Consider the following 19187-nt stretch of genomic DNA (forward strand, 5'->3'; position numbering starts at 1 on the left):
GGCCTGGGGGGACAATGGGGACAATGGGGGTCAATGGGGGTCAATGGGGGACGTGGGGACAATGGGGACAATGGGGGTCAATGGGGGTCAATGGGGGACGTGGGGACAATGGGGACATTGGGGACAATGGGGGACAATGGGGACAAGGGGGACAAGGGGGGACAATGGGGACAATGGGGACAATGGGGGACATTGGGGGACGTGGGGACATTGGGGACAATGGGGGGACATGGGGACAATGGGGGTCAATTGGGGACAATGGGGGACAATGGGGACAATGGGGACAATGGGGGTCATTGGGGGACGTGGGGACATTGGGGACATGGGGTCAATGAGGATCAATGGGGACATGAGGACAATGGGGGTCAATTGGGGACATGGGGGGACATTGGGTCAATGGGGTCAATGGGGGACATGGGGACATTGGGGACAATGGGGGGACATTGGGGACAATGGGGGACATGGGGTCAATGGAGGCAATTGGGGACATGGGGACATTGGGGACAATGGGGACATTGGGGACAATGGGTCAATGGGGGACATGGGGTCAATGGGGGATATAGGGACATTGGGGACAATAGGGGACGTGGGGACAATGGGGGACATGGGGTCAAGGGGGGGACGTGGGGACATTAGGGACAATGGGGGGACATGGGGACATTGGGTCAATGGGGACAATGAGGGACAATGGGGACAATGGGGACATTGGGGACAATGGGGTCAATGGGGGACATTGGGGACAAGGGGGGACATTGGGGAGAAGGGGGGACATTGGGGAGAAGGGGGGACATTGGGGGACATTGGGGATTATGGGGACAATAGGGGACAATGGGGACAATGGGGACATGGGGGCAATGGGGGTCAATTGGGGACATGGGGTCAATGGGGACAATGGGGGGACATTGGGGACAATGGGGGACATTGGGGACAAGGGGGGACATGGGGTCAATGGAGGCAATTGGGGACATGGGGACATCGGGGACAATGGGGACATTGGGGACAATAGGGGACGTGGGGACAATGGGGACGTGGGGACAATGGGGACAATGGAGGACATGGGGTCAAGGGGGGACATGGGGACATTAGGGACAATGGGGACATTGGGGGACGTGGGGACATTGGGGACAATGGGGACAATAGGGGGACAGTGGCAGACAAGGGGGTGACAATGGGGACGGGGGGGACATTAAGAAGGTGGCACCAGCAGCCCCAAAACGCCCCGTTCTGGGCCCAAAAAGGGGTGCCCCCCCCCCAGGGCTTCCCAGCCCCAAAACGGGGCTTTCTCACCCCAAAAATGCCGTCTCTGACCCCCAAAATGGGGCTTCTAGCCCCAAAATGGGGCTTTTTCACCCCAAAAATGCCAGGTCTGACCCCAAAAATGGGGCTTCTAGCCCCAAAATGGGGCTTTAACCACCAAAAACGGGGTTTTCTCAGCCGTAAATCACTCTTTTTTCCCTCAAAATGGGTCATTTGCCCCATAAAAGGGGTTTTTCCTGCCCCAAATTTCATTTTTACGCTAAAAATGACTGTTTTTACCCCAAAAATGGCTTGCTCCATTGAATAAACTAGATTTTACTCTCAAAAAAGGATCTTTCCACCTAAAATTTGCTTTTCTCACCCCAAAATGTGGCTTTTCCCCCAAACCTCCCTTTTTTGGTACCCCATATCCTGCTTTTTGACCAAAACCCAGGAGTTTCCACCCAAAATTCTCCTTTTCCAATCTATATTTTCCATTAAATCAACATTTTCTCCCCCTAAAAACCCCAAAACCAACTTTTTCTTTTCCACATCAAGCCCTGTCCCAAAACCCGCGTTTTTCACCCCAAAATCCATTTTCCCCCCCAAAAACGACCTTCCCCTCCCAAATACCCGGATTTTCCCCCAAAAGCCCCAAATTGCCCCCAAATCCCCCCTTTCCCCCTCCCCCATCCCCATCTTTACCCCAAATCCCCCGTTTTCGCCCCAAATCCCGCCTCCCCAACCCACCTTTTTGCCCAATTCCCCCCTTTTTCCCCCCAAACCCGCCACCCAAAATCCCCATTTCTCGCCCCAAAAAACCCCCATCCCGGCCCCAAAACCCGCCTTTTTCCCCCCAAATCCGCCCCTCCAAACCCCCCATTCCCGCCCCGAACCCGCCGCCCCCGCCAGCGCCCCCAAATCCGCCCCTTTTCGCCCCAAAACGCGCCCCACCTTCAGCCCCGAAATCCGCCGATTTCGCCCCAAAAGCGACGCCCCCCCCCCTCCGCCCCCCTCCCCGGCTGCGTCCGGGCGCGCGCGGGGCGGGGCCGGGAGGGGGCGGGGCCCGGGCGGCTCCGCCAATGGGGGCGCGGCGGAAGGGGCGGGGCCGCGGCCTTCCCGCGGCGGCGGCGGCCGGAAGTTCCGGCGCGTTGCTAAGCAGCGGTCGCCCCGGGCGACGCGCGGGGCCTTGGCCGGGGCGGCGGTGACGTCGCGGGAGCCGCGTGACGTCATCATGGAGCGTTACGTCATCCTGGGCCGCGTGGGGGAGGGCGCCCACGGCGTCGTGTTCAAGGCCAAGGACCGAGAGGTGCCCGGACGCCGGGGCCCCTTCCCGCATTCCCGGCCCCATTCCCGGATTCCCGGCCCCGTTCCCGGATTCCCAGCCCCATTCCCGGATTCCCAGCCCCATTCCCGCATTCTCGGCCCCATTCCCGGCCCCTTTCCTGGATTCCCGGCCCCTTTCCCACATTCCCGGCCCCATTCCCGCATTCCCGGCGGTATTCCCGGTATTCCCGGCCCCTTTCCCGCATTCCCGGCCCCATTCCCACATTCCCGGCCCCATTCCCAGCCCCATTCCCAGCCCCATTCCCGCATTCCCGGCCTCTTTCCCGCATTCCCGGCCCCTTTCCCGCATTCCCAGCCCCATTCCCGCATTCCCGGCCCCATTCCCAGCCCCATTCCCACATTCCTGTCCTTTTCCCACATTCCCAGCCCCATTTCTGGCCCCATTCCCGGTATTCCCGGCCCCTTTCCCGCATTCCCGCCCCCATTCCCGGTATTCCCGGCGGTATTCCCGGTATTCCCGCAGACCGGAGAGCCGGTCGCCCTCAAGCGGGTCCCTTTGCGCCGCCCCGAAGACGCCGTCGCCCCCATTCCCGCATTCCCAGCCCCATTCCCGGTATTCCCGCCCCCATTCCCGGTATTCCCGGCATTCCCAGCGGTATTCCCGGTATTCCCGGTATTCCCGCAGACCGGAGAGCCGGTCGCCCTCAAGCGGGTCCCTTTGCGCCGTCCCGAAGACGCCGTCGCCCCCCAGACCCTGCGGGAGCTGCAGGCGCTGAGAGCCCTGGGAGAGCATCCCAACGTGAGCGCGGATAACGGGAATTCCCGGGATAACACGGCGTTCCCGGATAACGGGGCCCATTCCCGGATTCCTGGGCCCTTCCCGGATGCCTGGGCCCCTTTCCCGGACGCCCGGGCCCCTTCCCGGATAACGGGGCCTTCCCAGATAACGGGGCCTTCCCGGATAATGGGGCCCTTCCCGGACGCCTGGGCCCTTTCCCATTGCCATTCCCGGACGCCAGGGCCCTTTCCCATTCCCGGATTCCTGGGCCCATTCCCGGACGCCGGGGCCCTTTCCCATTCCCATTCCTGGACGCCTGGGCCCTTTCCCATTCCCATTCCTGGATTCCTGGGCCCATTCCCCGACGCCGGGGCCCTTTCCCATTCCCACTCCCGGACGCCGGGGCCCTTTCCCATTCCCATTCCCAGACGCCTGGGCCCTTTCCCATTCCCATTCCCGGACGCCAGGGCCCTTTCCCGGACGCCGGGGCCCTTTCCCATTCCCATTCCCGGACGCCAGGGCCCTTTCCCATTGCCATTCCCGGACGCCGGGGCCCTTTCCCGGACGCCGGGGCCCTTTCCCATTCCCATTCCCGGACGCCGGGGCCCATTCCCATTCCCATTCCCGGACGCCGGGGCCCTTTCCCATTCCCATTCCCATTCCCGGACGCCGGGGCCCATTCCCATTGCCATTCCCGGACGCCGGGGCCCTTTCCCATTCCCATTCCTGGACGCCGGGGCCCTTTCCCATTCCCATTCCCGGACGCCGGGGCCCTTTCCCATTCCCATTCCCGGACGCCGGGGCCCTTTCCTGGACGCCGGGGCCCTTTCCCATTCCCATTCCCGGATTCCTGGGCCCATTCCCGGACGCCGGGGCCCTTTCCCATCCCCATTCCCGGACGCCGGGGCCCTTTCCCATTCGCATTCCCGGACGCCGGGGCCCATTCCCATTCCCGGATTCCTGGGCCCTTTCCCGGACGCCGGGGCCCTTCCCATTCCCATTCCCGGACGCCTGGGCCCTTTCCCATTCCCATTCCCGGACGCCTGGGCCCATTCCCGGACGCCTGGGCCCTTTCCCATTGCCATTCCCGGACACCTGGGCCCTTTCCCATTCCCATTCCCGGACGCCGGGGCCCTTTCCCATTCCCATTCCCGGATTCCTGGGCCCATTCCCGGACGCCGGGGCCCTTTCCCATTCCCATTCCCGGATGCCGGGGCCCATTCCCATTCCCGGACGCCGGGGCCCTTTCCCAGCCCCTTTCCCATTCCCATTCCCGGACGCCGGGGCCCTTTCCCATTCGCATTCCCGGACGCCTGGGCCCTTTCCCATTCCCATTCCCGGACGCCGGGGCCCTTTCCCATTCCCATTCCCGGATTCCTGGGCCCATTCCCGGACGCCGGGGCCCTTTCCCGTTCCCATTCCCGGACGCCGGGGCCCTTTCCCATTCCCATTGCCATTCCCGGACGCCTGGGCCCTTTCCCTTTCCCGTTCCCATTCCCGCAGGTCGTTTCCCTCCGCGCCGCCTTCGCCCACGGCCCCTCCCTGGTCCTGGCTCTGGAATTGGCGGCCGGAGACGTCGGGGGGCTCCTGAGGGCGGCGCCGGCGCCGCTTCCCGCCGGGAACGTCCGGAACCTGCTGGGAATGACGCTGCGGGGGCTGGGCCACTGCCACCGGCTGCGGGTGCTGCACCGGGTACGGGATAATGGGATAATGGGAATGGGATAACGGGATAATGGGATAATGGGAATGGGGTAATGGGTCAATGGGATAATGGGAATGGGGTAATGGGATAATGGGAATGGGAATGGGATAGCAGGAATGGGATGATGGGATAACGGGAATGGGATAACGGGAATGGGGCTGGGCCACTGCCACCGGCTGCGCGTCCTGCACCGGGTACGGGATAACGGGATAACGGGATAACGGGAATGGGATAATGGGATAATGGGAATGGGGCTGGGCCACTGCCACCGGCTGCGGGTGCTGCACCGGGTACGGGATAATGGGATAACGGGATAATGGGAATGGGATAATGGGAATGGGATAACGGGATAATGGGAATGGGATAACGGGATAATGGGATCACAGGAATGGGAATGGAGTAATGGAATAATGGGAATGGGAATGGGATGACGGGAAAAGGATAATGGGAATGGGATAACGGGATCATGGGAATGGGATAACGGGATAATGGGAATGGGATAGAAGGAATGGGATAATGGGATAATGGGATAACGGGAATGGGGCTGGGCCACTGCCACCGGCTCCACGTCCTGCACCGGGTACGGGATAATGGGATAACGGGATAACGGGAATGGGATAATGGGATAATGGGAATGGGGTAATGGGATAATGGGATAAGGGGAATGGGATAATGCGATAATGGGAATGGGAATGGGATAAGGGAATAATGGGAATGGGATAATGGGAATGGGATAACGGGAATGGGGCTGGGCCACTGCCACCGGCTCCGCATCCTGCACCGGGTATGGGAATGGGATAATGGGATAATGGGATAACGGGATAACGGGAATGGGATAACGGGATAATGGGAATGGGATAACGGGATAATGAGAATGGGATAACGGGAATGGGGCTGGGCCACTGCCACCGGCTGCGGGTGCTGCACCGGGTACGGGATAATGGGATAATGGGATAATGGGAATGGGATAACAGGATATTGGGAATGGGATAATGGGAATGGGATAACGGGATATTGGGAATGGGATAACGAGATAATGGGATCACGGGATAATGGGAATGGGTTAATGGGATAATGGGATAAGGGGAATGGGATAATGGGAATGGGAATGGGATAAGGGGATAGTGGGAATGGGATAATGGGAATGGGATAACGGGAATGGGGCTGGGCCACTGCCACCGGCTCCACGTCCTGCACCGGGTATGGGAATGGGATAATGGGATAATGGGAATGGGATAACGGGATATTGGGAATGGGATAATGGGATAATGGGAATGGGATAATGGGAATGGGATAATGGGATAATGGGAATGGGATAACGGGAATGGGGCTGGGCCACTGCCACCGGCTCCGCGTCGTGCACCGGGTATGGGAATGGGATAACGCGATAACGGGAATGGGATAATGGGATAATGGGAATGGGATAATGGAAATGGGGTAATGGGATAAGGGGAATGGGGTAATGGGATAAGGGGAATGGGATAGTGGGATAACGGGAATGGGAATGGGATCACGGGAATGGGATACTGGGATAATGGGAATGGGCTCGCGGGAACGGGATGATGGAAATGAGTTAATGGGATAATGGGAACGGGTCAATGGTATAACGGGAATGGGACAACAGGAATAGGAATGGGATAACAAATGGGAATGGGATAGTGGGAATGGGATAATGGGAATGGGAATGGGATAATGGGAATGGGAATGGGATCACGGGAATGGGAATGAGATAACAGGGATGGGAGTGGGATCACGGGAATGGGATCACGGGAATGGGATCACGGGAATGGGATCATGGGAATGGGATAATGGCAATGGGATAACGGGAATGAGAGTGGGATAACGGGAATGGGATAATGGGATAACAGGGATGGGGTTGGGCCACTGCCACCGGTTCCAGGTCCTGCAGCGCGTGAGAGCGGGAATGGGATAACGGGATAATGGGAATGGGATAACGGGAATGAGATAATTGGAATAAGAATGGGATAACGGGAATGGGCTGGAAGAGCAGGAATGGGGCTGGAAAACGGGAATGGGGGCTGGAAACCGGGGGCCGTCAGGTCCGGGGAGGGCCCAGGCGTCCGGGGGGATCCCGGGATGGGTGCTGGGATCCCGGGATGGCGCTGGGAATCCCGGAAGGGTGCCGGGAATCCCGGGATGGCGCCGGGATCCTGCGGTGGGTGTTGGAATTCCGGGATGCGCGCTGGGAATCCCAGGATGGGAGTCGGGATCCCAGGATGAGGCCGGGAATCCCGGGAAGGGGGTTGGGAATTCCAGGAAGGGGGTTGGGAATCCCAGGATGATGCCGGGATCCTGAGATGGGCACTGGGATCCCGGGATGATGTTGGACTCCCGGGAAGGGGGTTGGGAATGTCGGGATGGGTGTGGGGATCCCAGGATGGCACCGGGAATTCTGGGAAGGGTGTTGGGATCCCGGGATGGCACCAAGATCCCAGAAGGGTGCCGGGATCCCGGGATGGATGCCGGAATCCTGGGAAGGGCTCAGGGATCCCAGGAAGGGCGCTGGGAATCCCGGGATGATGCTGCGATCCCGGGAAGGGTGTTGGGATCCCGGAATGGGTGTTGGGATCTCGGGATGAGTCCTGGAATCCCGGGATGGCCGTTTGGATCCTGGGTAGGGTGTTGGGAATCCTGGGATCGCGCCGGAATCCCGGGATGGTGGCGAGATCCCAGGAAGGGCGCGGGGATCCCGGGATGGCACTGGGAATCCTGGGATGGGCGCTGGGATCCTGGGATGGGTGTTGGGAATCCCGAGATGGTGCCAGGATTCCGGGGATGGCACCAGAATCCCAGGATGGTCCTGGAATCCTGGGATGGCGCCGGGAATCCTGGGAAGGGCTTTGGGATTCTGGGATGGTGCTGGGAATCCCGGGATGATGCTGGGATCCTGGGAAGGGCATCGGGATCCCGGGATGGGTGTTGGGAATCCCGGGAGGGGCGCAGGGATCCCGGGATGGTGCTGGGAATCCCAGAACGGCCCTGGGAATCCCGGGATGGGCATGGGGATCCCTGGATGATGCCGGAATCCCTGGATGTCTCTGGGAATCCTGGGATGGGTGCTGGGAATCCTGAGATGGCACCAGGATCCCGGGATGGCGCCGGAATCCCAGGATGGTGCTGGAATCCTGGGATGGCGCAGGGATCCCGGGAAGGGCGTTGGGATCCCGGAAGGGTGCAGGGATTCTGGGATGGGCATTGGGATCCCGGGATGGCACCAGAATCCCGGGATGGCGCTGGGAATCCCAGGATGGGGATCCCGGGATGTCTCTGGGAATCCCGGGATGGGTGCTGGGATCCTGGGATGGGTGTTGGGAATCCTGGGATGGGGCCGGGATTCCGGGGATGGCACCAGAATCCCAGGATGGTGCTGGAATCCTGGGATGGCGCCGGGAATCCCGGGAAGGGCTTTGGGATTCCGGGATGGTGCTGGGAATCCCAGGATGATGCTGGGATCCTGGGAAGGGCATTGGGATCCCGGGATGGCGCTGGAAATCCCAGAACGGCCCTGGGAATCCTGGGATGGGTATGGGAATCCCTGGATGATTCTGGAATCCCGGGATGTCTCTGGGAATCCTGGGATGATGCTGGAATCCTGGGATGGGTGCTGGGATCCTGGGATGGGGCTGGGAATCCAGGGATGGGTGTTGGGAATCCTGGGATGGGACCGGGAATCCAGGGATGGCGCCAGAATCCCAGGATGGTGCTGGGATTCCGGGAAGGGCACTGGGAATCCCGGGATGGGTGTTTGGATCCCGGGAAGGGCGCTGGGAATTCCAGGATGGAGCTGGGAATCCTGGGATGGCGCCAGGATTCTGGAATGGCGCCAGGATCCCGGGATGGCGCCAGGATCCCGGGATGGCCCTGGGAATCCCTGGATGATGCCGGAATCCCGGGATGGGAGTCGGAATTCCGGGCCGATCCCGGCATTCCCGGCGTTCCAGGACCTCAAGCCGGCCAATCTCCTCCTGGACGGCGCCGGGCGCCTCAAAGTGGCCGATTTCGGCCTGGCCCGAGCCCAGCCCCCCCCCGGGGCCAGCGCGGCCCCCCGGAGCCCCCACGTGGCCACCAGGTGACAATGGGGGGAATGGGGACAATGGGGGACAATGGGGGACATGGGGACATTGGGGACAATGGGGACGTTGGGGACACCAGCCCCCCCCCGGGGCCAGCGCGGCCCCCCGGAGCCCCCACGTGGCCACCAGGTGACAATGGGGACAATGGGGACAATGGGGGGACATGGGGGGAATGGGGACAATGGGGGGAATGGGGGGAATGGGGACATTGGGGACAATGGGGGGAATGGGGGGACATGGGGACAATGGGGGGAATGGGGGACGTTGGGGACAATGGGGGGATTGGGGACATTGGGGGACATGGGGGGAATGGGGGGACTGGGGACGTTGGGGACAATGGGGGACAATGGGGGGAATGGGGGGCAATGGGGGACAATGGGGACGTTGGGGGCAATGGGGACAATGGGGGGATTGGGGACATTGGGGACATTGGGGACAATGGGGACATTGGGGACAATGGGGACACCAGCCACCCCCCCTGGGGACAGCGCGGCCCCCCAGAGCCCCCACGTGGCCACCAGGTGACAATGGGGACAATGGGGGACGTTGGGGACAATGGGGGACAATGGGGACAATGGGGGGAATGGGGACAATGGGGGGCATTGGGGGGACATGGTGACAATGGGGGACAATGGGGGACATTGGGGACACCAGCCCCCCCCCCCGGGGACAGCGGGGCCCCCCGGAGCCCCCACGTGGCCACCAGGTGACAATGGGGACAATGGGGGGACATGGGGACAATGGGGGGACATGGGGGGAATGGGGACGTTGGGGACATTGGGGACAATGGGGGGATTGGGGACAATGGGGACATTGGGGACAATGGGGACATTGGGGACACCAGCCCCCCCCCCGGGGACAGCGCGGCCCCCCCGGAGCCCCCACGTGGCCACCAGGTGACAATGGGGACAATGGGGGGACATGGGGACAATGGGGGGAATGGGAACAATGGGGACAATGGGGGACAATGGGGGGACATGGGGGGAATGGGGGACATTGGGGACAATGGGGACAATGGGGGCGACAGGGACAATGGGGACAGTGGGGACAATGGGGGACAATGGGGGACATTGGGGACGTTGGGGGCAATGGGGGGAATGGGGACAATGGGGGGACATGGGGACAATGAGGGAACTGGGAACAATGGGGGACATTGGGGACAATGGGGACGTTGGGGACACCAGCCCCCCCCCGGGGACAACGGGGCCCCCCGGAGCCCCCACGTGGCCACCAGGTGACAATGGGGGGAATGGGGGGAATGGGGGGAATGGGGACATGGGGACAATGGGGACCCACCGGAGTCACCAGGGACCTTCCTGGGGACCTGGGACCTTCCCGGACCTTCCGGAACCTTCTTGGGGACCTTCCCGGATCCCTGGGCCCTTTTCCCGGATCCCTGGGCCCTTTTCCCGGATCCCTGGGCCCTTTTCCCGGATCCCTGGGCCCTTTCCCGGATTCCCGGCCCTTTCCCAGATTCCTGGGCCCCTTTCCCGGATTCCTGGCCCCTTCCCGGATTCCTGGGCCCCTTTCCCGGATTCCCGGCCCCTTTCCCGCATTCCCGGCCCTTTCCCGCATTCCCGGCCCTTTCCCGGATTCCCTGGCCCCTTTCCCGGATTCCTGGCCCCGTTCCCGGATTCCTGGCCCCTTTCCCGGACGCCTGGGCCCCTTCCCGGATTCCCGGCCCCTTTCCCGGATTCCCGCCCCCTTCCCGACGGCTCCGCCCCTTTTCCCAGGTGGTACCGGGCCCCGGAGCTGCTCTACGGATCCCGGCACTACGACGAGGGGGTCGACCTGTGGTGAGCGCCCGGACGCCGGGGCCCATTCCCGGAATCCTGGGACCTTCCCTGGAATCCTGGGCCCATTCCCGGATTCCTGGGCCCTTCCCGGACGCCTGGGCCCATTCCCGGAAAACTGGGCCCTTCCCGGACACCGGGACCCTCTCCCGGACGCCTGGGCTCTTTCCTGGATTCCTGGGCCCATTCCCAGACATTGGGGCCCTTTCCCGGATTCCTGGGTCCTTTCCCGGATTCCTGGGTCCTTTCCCGGATTCCTGGGTCCTTTCCCGGATTCCTGGGCCCTTTCCTGGATTCCTGGATCCTTTCCCAGATTCCTGGGCCCTTTCCCGGACGCCTGGGCCCATTCCCAGACACCGGAGCCCCTTTCCCGGATTCCTGGGCCCCTTTCCCGGATTCCTGAGCCCTTTCCCAGATTCCTGGGCCCCTTTCCCAGATTCCTGGGCCCATTCCCGGACGCCTGGGCCCTTTCCCGGATACTGGGGCCCCTTCCCAGACACCAGGGCCCCATTCCCAGATTCCTGGGCCCCTTTCCCGGATTCCTGGGTCCTTTCCCGGACATTGGGGCCCTTTCCCGGCTTCCTGACCCCATTCCCGGACATTGGGGCCCTTTCCCGGATGCCTGGGCCCTTTCCCGGATACTGGGGCCCCTTCCCAGACACCAGGGCCCCTTTCCCGGATTCCTGGCCCCATTCCCGGATTCCTGACCCCATTCCCGGACGCCGGGGCCCTTTCCCGGATTCCTGGGTCCTTTCCCGGACATTGGGGCCCTTTCCTGGATTCCCGGGCCCTTTCCCGGCTTCCTGAGCCCATTCCCGGACGCCGGGGCCCTTCCCGCAGGGCCGTGGGCTGCATTTTCGGGGAATTGTTGGGTCTTTCCCCGCTCTTCCCGGGGGAAAACGACATCGAGCAGCTCTGCTGCGTCCTGCGCGTGCTGGGAACGCCGTCGCCGCGGACGTGGCCGGTGAGCGCCGGGAATGCCGGGAATTTTGGGGATACCGGGAATTCTGGGAATTTCGGGAATACCGGGAAATTTGGGGATTCCGGGAAATTTGGGGAATCCTGGAAATCTGGGAAATTTGGGGAATCCGGGAATTGTGGGAATACTGGGAATTTTGGGAATTTCGGGGATACCGTGGATTTTGTGAATTCTGGGAATACTGGGAATTTGGGGGATTCCGGGAATTTGGGGGATTTCGGGAATTTCTGGAATACCAGGAATTTTGGGAATTTTGGAAATTCCGGGAATTCTGGGAATTTCAGGAATACTGGGAAATTTGGGGATTCCGGGAAATTTGGGAAATCCTGGAATTCCGGGAAATTTGGGGAATCCGGGAATTTTGGGAATTCCGGGAATACCGGGAATTTGGGGAATTTCGGGGATACCGTGGATTTTGTGAATTCCGGGAGTACCGGGAATTTGGGGGATTTCGGGAATTTCTGGAATACCAGGAATTTTGGGAATTTCGGGAATTTTGGGAATACCAGGAATTCTGGGAATTTGGGGAATACTTGGAAATTTGGGGATTCCAGGAAATTTGGGGATTCCTGGAATTCTGGGAATACCGGGAATTCTGGGAATTTTGGGAATACCGGGAATTTTGGGAATTTCGGAGATACCGTGACTTTTGTGAATTCCGGGAATACCTGGAATTTGGGGAATTCCCGGAATTCTGGGAATTTGGGGGATTTCGGGAATTCTGGGAATACCAGAAATTTTGGGAATACCGGGAATTCTGGGAATTTGGGGAATACCAGGAAACTTGGGGATTCCGGGAAATTTGGGAATTCCTGGAATTCCGGGAAATTTGGGGAATCTGGGAATACCGGGAAAATTGGGAATTTCGGGAATCCCGTGAATTTTGTGAATACCGGGAATTTTGGGAGTTTTGGGAATTCCAGGAATTTGGAGGATTCTGGGAATTTTGGGATTTTCGGAATTCCGGGGTGCCCGCTTTCCCCATTCCCGTTTTTCCGCCCGTTTCCCGGTAGGAGCTGGCCGAGCTTCCCGATTACCGGAAGATCTCGTTCCGGGCGCGCGCTCCGGTCCCCCTGGAGCGGCTCCTTCCGGACGCGCCGCCCGACGCCCTGGACCTGCTGCGGCGCTTCCTGGTGTATCCGGCGCGGGAGCGGATCCGGGCGCACGAGGTGGCGGGAACGGGAATGGGAATGGGAATGGGGAGCGGGAATGGGGATGGGGAGACGGGAAAGGGGATGGGGAGACGGGAATGGGGAGACGGGAATGGGGAGATGGGAACGGGGATGGGGAGATGGGAACGGGGATGGGGAGATGGGAATGGGAATGGGGAGATGGGAATGGGAACGGGGATGGGGAGATGGGAATGGGGATGGGGAGCGGGAACAGGAATGGGAATGGGGAGACGGGAATGGGAATGGGGAGATGGGAATGGGGAGATGGGAATGGGGAGATGGGGATGGGGAGATGGGAATGGGGAGACGGGAATGGGAATGGGGAGATGGGAATGGGGAGACGGGAATGGGGATGGGGAGACGGGAATGGGGAGATGGGAATGGGAATGGGGATGGGGAGATGGGAATGGGGAATGGGGAGATGGGAACGGGGAGATGGGAATGGGAATGGGGAGACGGGAATGGGAATGGGGATGGGAATGGGAATGGGGAGACGGGGATGGGAATGGGGAGACAGGGATGGGAATGGGGAGACAGGGATGGGGAGACGGGAATGGGAATGGGGAGACGGGAATGGGGAGATGGGAATGGGGATGGGGAGACGGGAATGGGGAGACGGGAATGGGAATGGGGAGATGGGAATGGGAATGGGGAGATGGGAAAGGGAATGGGGAGATGGGAATGGGGAGCGGGAATGGGAATGGGGAGACGGGAAAGGGGAGACGGGAATGGGGGAGACGGGAATGGGGAGATGGGAATGGGAATGGGGAGACGGGAATGGGGATGGGGAGATGGGAATAGGGAGATGGGAATGGGAATGGGGAGACGGGAATGGGGAGATGGGAATGGGGATGGGGAGATGGGAATGGGGATGGGGAGATGGGAATGGGGATGGGGAGATAGGAATGGGGAGATGGGAATGGGAATGGGGAGATGGGAATGGGGAGACGGGAATGGGAATGGGAATGGGGAGATGGGAATGGGGAGACGGGAATGGGAATGGGAATGGGGAGATGGGAATGGGGATGGGGAGACGGGAATGGGGAGATGGGAATGGGGAGATGGGAATGGGGAGACGGGAAAGGGGGAGCGTTCCCAGGAAAGGGCCCAGGCGTCCGGGAAGGGCCCAGGGAACCAGGAAAGGGCCCAGGCGTCTGGGAGGGTCCCAATATCCTGGGAAAAGCCCCAATGTCCCGGGAAGGGACCGGGAATGTGGGAATGGGGCCCAGGTATCCAGGAAAGGGCCCAGGCATCCGGGAGGGTCCCTGTGTCCTGGGAAAAGCCCCAATGTCCCGGGAAGGGCCCAGGCGTCCGGGAAAGGGCCCAGGAATCCGGGAAGGGGCCCAGGTGTTTGGGAAGGGACCGGGAGTCCGGGAAGGGGCCAGGAATTCGGGAAAGGGGCCGGGAATGCGGGAATGGGGCCCAGGCGTCCGGGGAAGGGCCCAGGCGTCCGGGGAAGGGCCCCAATGTCTGGGAATGGGCCCAGGAGTCCGGGAAAGGACCCAGGAATTCGGGAAGGGGCCCAGATGTCCGGGAAGGGCCCAGGGAACCAGGAAAGGGGCCCAGGTGTCCGGGAGGGTCCCAATATCCTGGGAAAAGCCCCGATGTCCCGGGAAGGGCCCAGGCGTCCGGGAAGGGTCCGGGAATTCGGGAATGGGGCCCAGGGATCCGGGAATGGGGCCCCGGTGTCCGGGATCCCCCCGGAATCCGGGATCGACCCCCCCGTTTCCCCCCCTCCCCCCCCCCCCAGGCCCTGCTCCACCCCTTTTTCTTCCCCCCCCCCTCGGGGACCCCCCCCCCCGGCCCTGCCCCCCCCGGGCCCCCCCCGCGGCCCCCCCGACTTCGGCCTCGACGCCCCCCTGGCCCCGGCCCCGCCCCCGGGCGCCCCTTTGGGGTGAAAAACGGCCATTTCGGGTAGCGGCGACGGCGGAGCCAAAAACGGCACTTTCGGAGCCGGACGGTCCCGCTTTGGGGTGAAAAACGGCAACTTCGGGAGCGGCGACGTCGGGGCGAAAAACGGCACTTTCGGAGCCGGACATCCCCGGTTTTGGGTGAAAAACGGCGATTTTGGGACTGCACCCGGCGGCGCCCCGGCTGGAAAGGGCCGTTTGGGGGCGGAAAATCCCCGTTTTGACCGAAAATGGTGATTTTGGGGCTGAAAACAGCAACTTTGGGAGCAAAAAACGGAACTTTGGGGCTGGAAGGTGCCGTTGGGGTGGTGAAAATCCCAAATTGGGGTGAAAATCCCCAAAATGGAGCCGGGAGGAGGGGGGAGCAACACGTCCCAAAACTGGACTCTCTGTAACCAAAACCAACGTTTTTGGCCCCAAAAGGGCAGTTCCGTGGAAAAAAGTGTTTTGATTCCGCCCGCGACCCCCCCTTTTTGCCCGAAATGGGGCAGTTTGGCCCAAATCCCCCCAGGCGCCGAGTGGGACCCAAAACCCCCCAGTTCTGACCCCAAAACGGCCGCCGGGAGCTGTGTCCCCCGCCCCCCCCCCCCGGGCGCCGTTTTGGGGCGGGAAAGGGCGATTTTGGGGCCGGGCGCTGGCGGGGGCTGATAAGGAGCCGCTTTGGGGAAGTGGCCCCTCCCCCACCCCCCCCCCCGCGACGGGGGGGGGACAACGGGGCCACCCCCCCCTCCCCCCACTGTCCCCAACGTCCCCAACCTCAATGACCCCCCCGGACTCCTGGGCCCCCCCCCCGGACGCCTGGGCCCTTCCCTGGATTCCTGGGCCCTTTCCCAGATTCCTGGGCCCCCCCCCGGACTCCTGGGCCCCCCCCCGGACTCCTGGGCCCCCCCCGGACTCCTGGGCCCCCCCCCCTGGATTCTTGGGCCCCCCCCCGGACGCCTGGGCCCTTCCCTGGATTTCTGGGGCCCCCCCGGACTCCTGGGCCCCCCCCGGACGCCGGGGCCCCTCCCGGACGCCTGGGCCCCCCCCCCGACTCCTGGGCCCCCCCGGACTCTTGGCCCCCCCCCCGGACTCTTGCCCCCCCCCCCCCGGACTCCTGGGCCCCCCCCGGACACCTCTGCCCCCCCCCCGGACTCCTGGGCCCCCCCCGGACTCCTGGGCCCCTCCCGGACGCCGGGGCCCCCCCCGGACGCCTGGGCCCCCCCCCGCCGGGCCTGCTATCAGATAAGGGTTATCAGGGCCCGGCAGCTCCGGCCGTTACCGCCCCGGGGTGGGGGGGGGCCCAGGCGTCCGGGTGCCCCCCCCCGTTTACGGCTCCACCCCCCCCCCCCCACCATGGGGTGCCCCCCCCATAGAAGGGCCCAGGCGTCCGGGCCCGGCGGCAGCTCCCAAAGGGCCCCGGCGTCCGGGCGCCCCCGACCCCCGCGAAGGGGCCCAGGCGTCCGGGTGAGACCCCCCCCCCCCCAACAGCTCCAGGTCAGTGACCCCCATTTTGGGGGGCGGAAAGGGGTCATTGGGGGGGGGCGGTCACATGGGGGGGCCCAGGCGTCCGAGTGGGCGCTGACCCCCCCCCAAAAGAAGGGCCCAGGCGTCCGGGCGCCCCCCATTTCACCCCATAGAGCCCCCCAAAAGAAGGGCCCAGGCGTCCCGGGCGCCCCCATTTCACCCCATTGGGGGGCCCAGGCGTCTGGGCAGGCACTGACCCCCTTCCCGCCCCATAGCAGCCCCATGGGGGCCCAGGCGTCCGGGCGCCCCCCATTTCACCCCATAGACCCCCCCTCCCAGTGACCCCATTGGGGGGCCCAGGCGTCCGGGCAGGCGCTGACCCCCCTTCCCGCCCCATAGCAGCCCCACGGGGGCCCCCGGCGTCCGGGCGCCCCCATTTCACCCCATAGAGCCCCCCCCAAAAGAGGGGCCCAGGCGTCCGGGCGGGCTTTGACCCCCCTTCCCGCCCCATAGGAGCCCCATGGGGGGGCCCAGGCGTCCGGGCGCCCCCATTTCACCCATAGACTCCCCCCAAAGAGGGGCCCAGGCGTCCGGGTACCCCCATTTCACCCCATAGACCCCCCAACAAAGAGGGGCCCAGGTGTCCGGGCGCCCCCATCTCACCCCATAGACACCGCCCCAAAGAGGGGCCCAGGCGTCCGGGTACCCCCATTTCACCCCATGGAGGGGCCCAGGCGTCCGGGCGGGCTCTGACCCTTCCTGCCCCATAGCAGCCCCACGGGGGCCCAGGCGTCCGGGCGCCCCCATTTCACCCCATAGACCCCCCCCAAAAAGGGGCCCAGGCGTCCGGGCGCCCCCATTTCACCCCATTGGGGGGCCCAGGCGTCCGGGCGGGCTCTGACCCCCCCCCCTTTCCCTGCCCCATAGCAGCCCCACGGGGGCCCCGGCGTCCGGGCGCCCCATGGATTTCGTGGCACTTGGGGGGCCCGAGGGGGCCCCCCCCTTCGGCGACGACGGCGGCGCCTTCCTGGCGCTGGGGGGGCCGAGGGGCCCTTCCCCCCCCCGCCAGGTGCGACCCCTCCCCCCCCTTGTCCCGTGGCCCCTCCCCAGTGTCACCCGTGACCCCCCCCCAATGTCCCCAAGTGTCCCCATGGGGTCACCCCTCCCCCCACCCATGTGACCCCGAATGTCCCCCCCCGTGTCACCCCCCTGCCCCATAACCCCCCCATGTCCCCCCCCCAAATGTCCCCCATTGTCCCCATTGTCCCCAGCGTCCCCCCATGTCCCCCCATGTCCCAATGTCCCTCCATGTCCCCATTGCCCCCCCATTGTCCCCATTGTGCCCCCATTGTCCCCATTGTCCCCAATGGCCCCCATGTCCCCAATATCCCCCCATTGTCCCCAATGTCCCCCCATGTCCCCTATAGGGCGCCCTATACCCTGTCCCCAGCCCTATACGTCCCCCCCGTCCCCAATGTCCCCATGTCCCCATTGTCCCCCCATGCCCCCCAATGTCCCCCAATGTCCCCCCATTGTCCCCAATATCCCCCCCATGTCCCCAATGTCCCCTATAGGGCGCCCTATACCCTGTCCCCAGCCCTATATATCCCCCCATGTCCCCCATGTCCCCATTGATCCCCCTTGTCCCCAATGTCCCCAATGTCCCCAATGTCCCCATTGACCCCTCATGTCCCCCAATGTCCCCCCATTGTCCCCATTGTCCCCATTGTCCCCAATGTCCCCCCATGTCCCCCCATGTCCCCTATAGGGCACCCTATACCCTGTCCCTGGCCCCATATGTCCCCCCCCGTCCCCATGTCCCTCCATGTCCCCAATGTCCCCCCATGTCCCCTCCATTGTCCCCATTGTCCCCAATGTCCCCATTGGCCCCAATGTCCCTCCATGTCCCCCATGTCCCCATTGTCCCCCATTGTCCCCAATGTCCCCCCATTGTCCTCTATGTCCCCAATGTCCCCCCATTGTCCCCAATGTCCCCCCATGTCCCCTATAGGGCACCCTATACCCTGTCCCCAGCCCTATACGTCCCCCCCTGTCCCCAATGTCCCTCCATGTCCCCAATGTCCCCATTGTCCCCCCATTGTCCCAATGTCCCCCCATTGTCCCATTGTCCCCAATGTCCCCATTGGCCCCAATGTCCCTCCATGTCCCCCATGTCCCCATTGTCCCCCCCCATTGTCCCCAATGTCCCCCCATTGTCCCCATTGTCCCCATGTCCCCATTGTCCCCAATGTCCCCCATTGTCCCCATTGTCCCCATTGTCCCCTCCCCCCAGCCGCCTCCCGCTGCCCCCCTGGCCGAGGGGGGGGCCCTGGGGGGGGGCTGGGCGGGCGCCCCCCCCCCCGCGGAGCCCCCCCCCCTCCTGGAGCTGCTGCGGCCCCTCCCCCCCTGCAGCCCCCCCGCCCCCCCGCGGCCCCCCCGGTGAGTGGGGGGAAATGGGGGAAAACGGGGGAATTTGGGAAAATTGGGGGAAATTGGGGAAAAAACGGGGAAAATTGGGAAAAATGGGGGAAATGGGGGGAAATGGGGGGAAATTGGGGAAAAATGGGGAAATTGGGGGAAATTGGGGAAAATTGGGGAAAATGGGGAAAAATGGGGGAAATGGGGGTAAATGGGGGAAATAGGGGGAAGGGGGAAATGGGGGAAAAATGGGGGAAATGGGGAAAACGGGGGAATTTGGGAAAAATGGGGGGAAATTGGGGAAAAATGGGGGGAAATGGGGAAGGAAATGGGGGGGAAATGGGGGGAACTGGGGGAAATGGGGGAAATTGG

At 63.2% G+C, this 19187-nt stretch overlaps 1 protein-coding gene across 1 annotated transcript; it reads left to right on the plus strand.

The window, feature by feature from the left end:
* Positions 1-2470: 2470 nt before the first annotated feature.
* CDK20 (cyclin dependent kinase 20) lies at positions 2471-14959 on the plus strand. Its single transcript, XM_088538312.1, has 8 exons — positions 2471-2545; positions 3209-3322; positions 4805-4993; positions 8966-9093; positions 10831-10893; positions 11731-11854; positions 12883-13038; positions 14792-14959. The coding sequence occupies exons 1-8, from the start codon at positions 2471-2473 to the stop codon at positions 14957-14959; spliced, it is 1017 nt and encodes a 338-aa protein (XP_088394438.1).
* The last annotated feature ends 4228 nt before the right edge of the window (positions 14960-19187 follow it).

Source organism: Tinamus guttatus, unplaced genomic scaffold (genome assembly GCF_059628265.1).
Source record: "Tinamus guttatus ecotype Peru unplaced genomic scaffold, ASM5962826v1 Tinamus_guttatus_pri_ptg000999l, whole genome shotgun sequence".
NCBI lineage: Eukaryota > Metazoa > Chordata > Aves > Tinamiformes > Tinamidae > Tinamus > Tinamus guttatus.

Excerpts from the sequence above, each read along its gene's own strand:
- CDK20 (XM_088538312.1), top strand. The coding sequence starts at position 2,471 with ATGGAGCGTTACGTCATCCTGGGCCGCGTGGGGGAGGGCGCCCACGGC. Across the intron at positions 4,994-8,965 it reads GGCTGCGGGTGCTGCACCGG|GACCTCAAGCCGGCCAATCT; the intron begins GTACGGGATAAT and ends CCGGCGTTCCAG. Across the intron at positions 11,855-12,882 it reads CGTCGCCGCGGACGTGGCCG|GAGCTGGCCGAGCTTCCCGA; the intron begins GTGAGCGCCGGG and ends GTTTCCCGGTAG.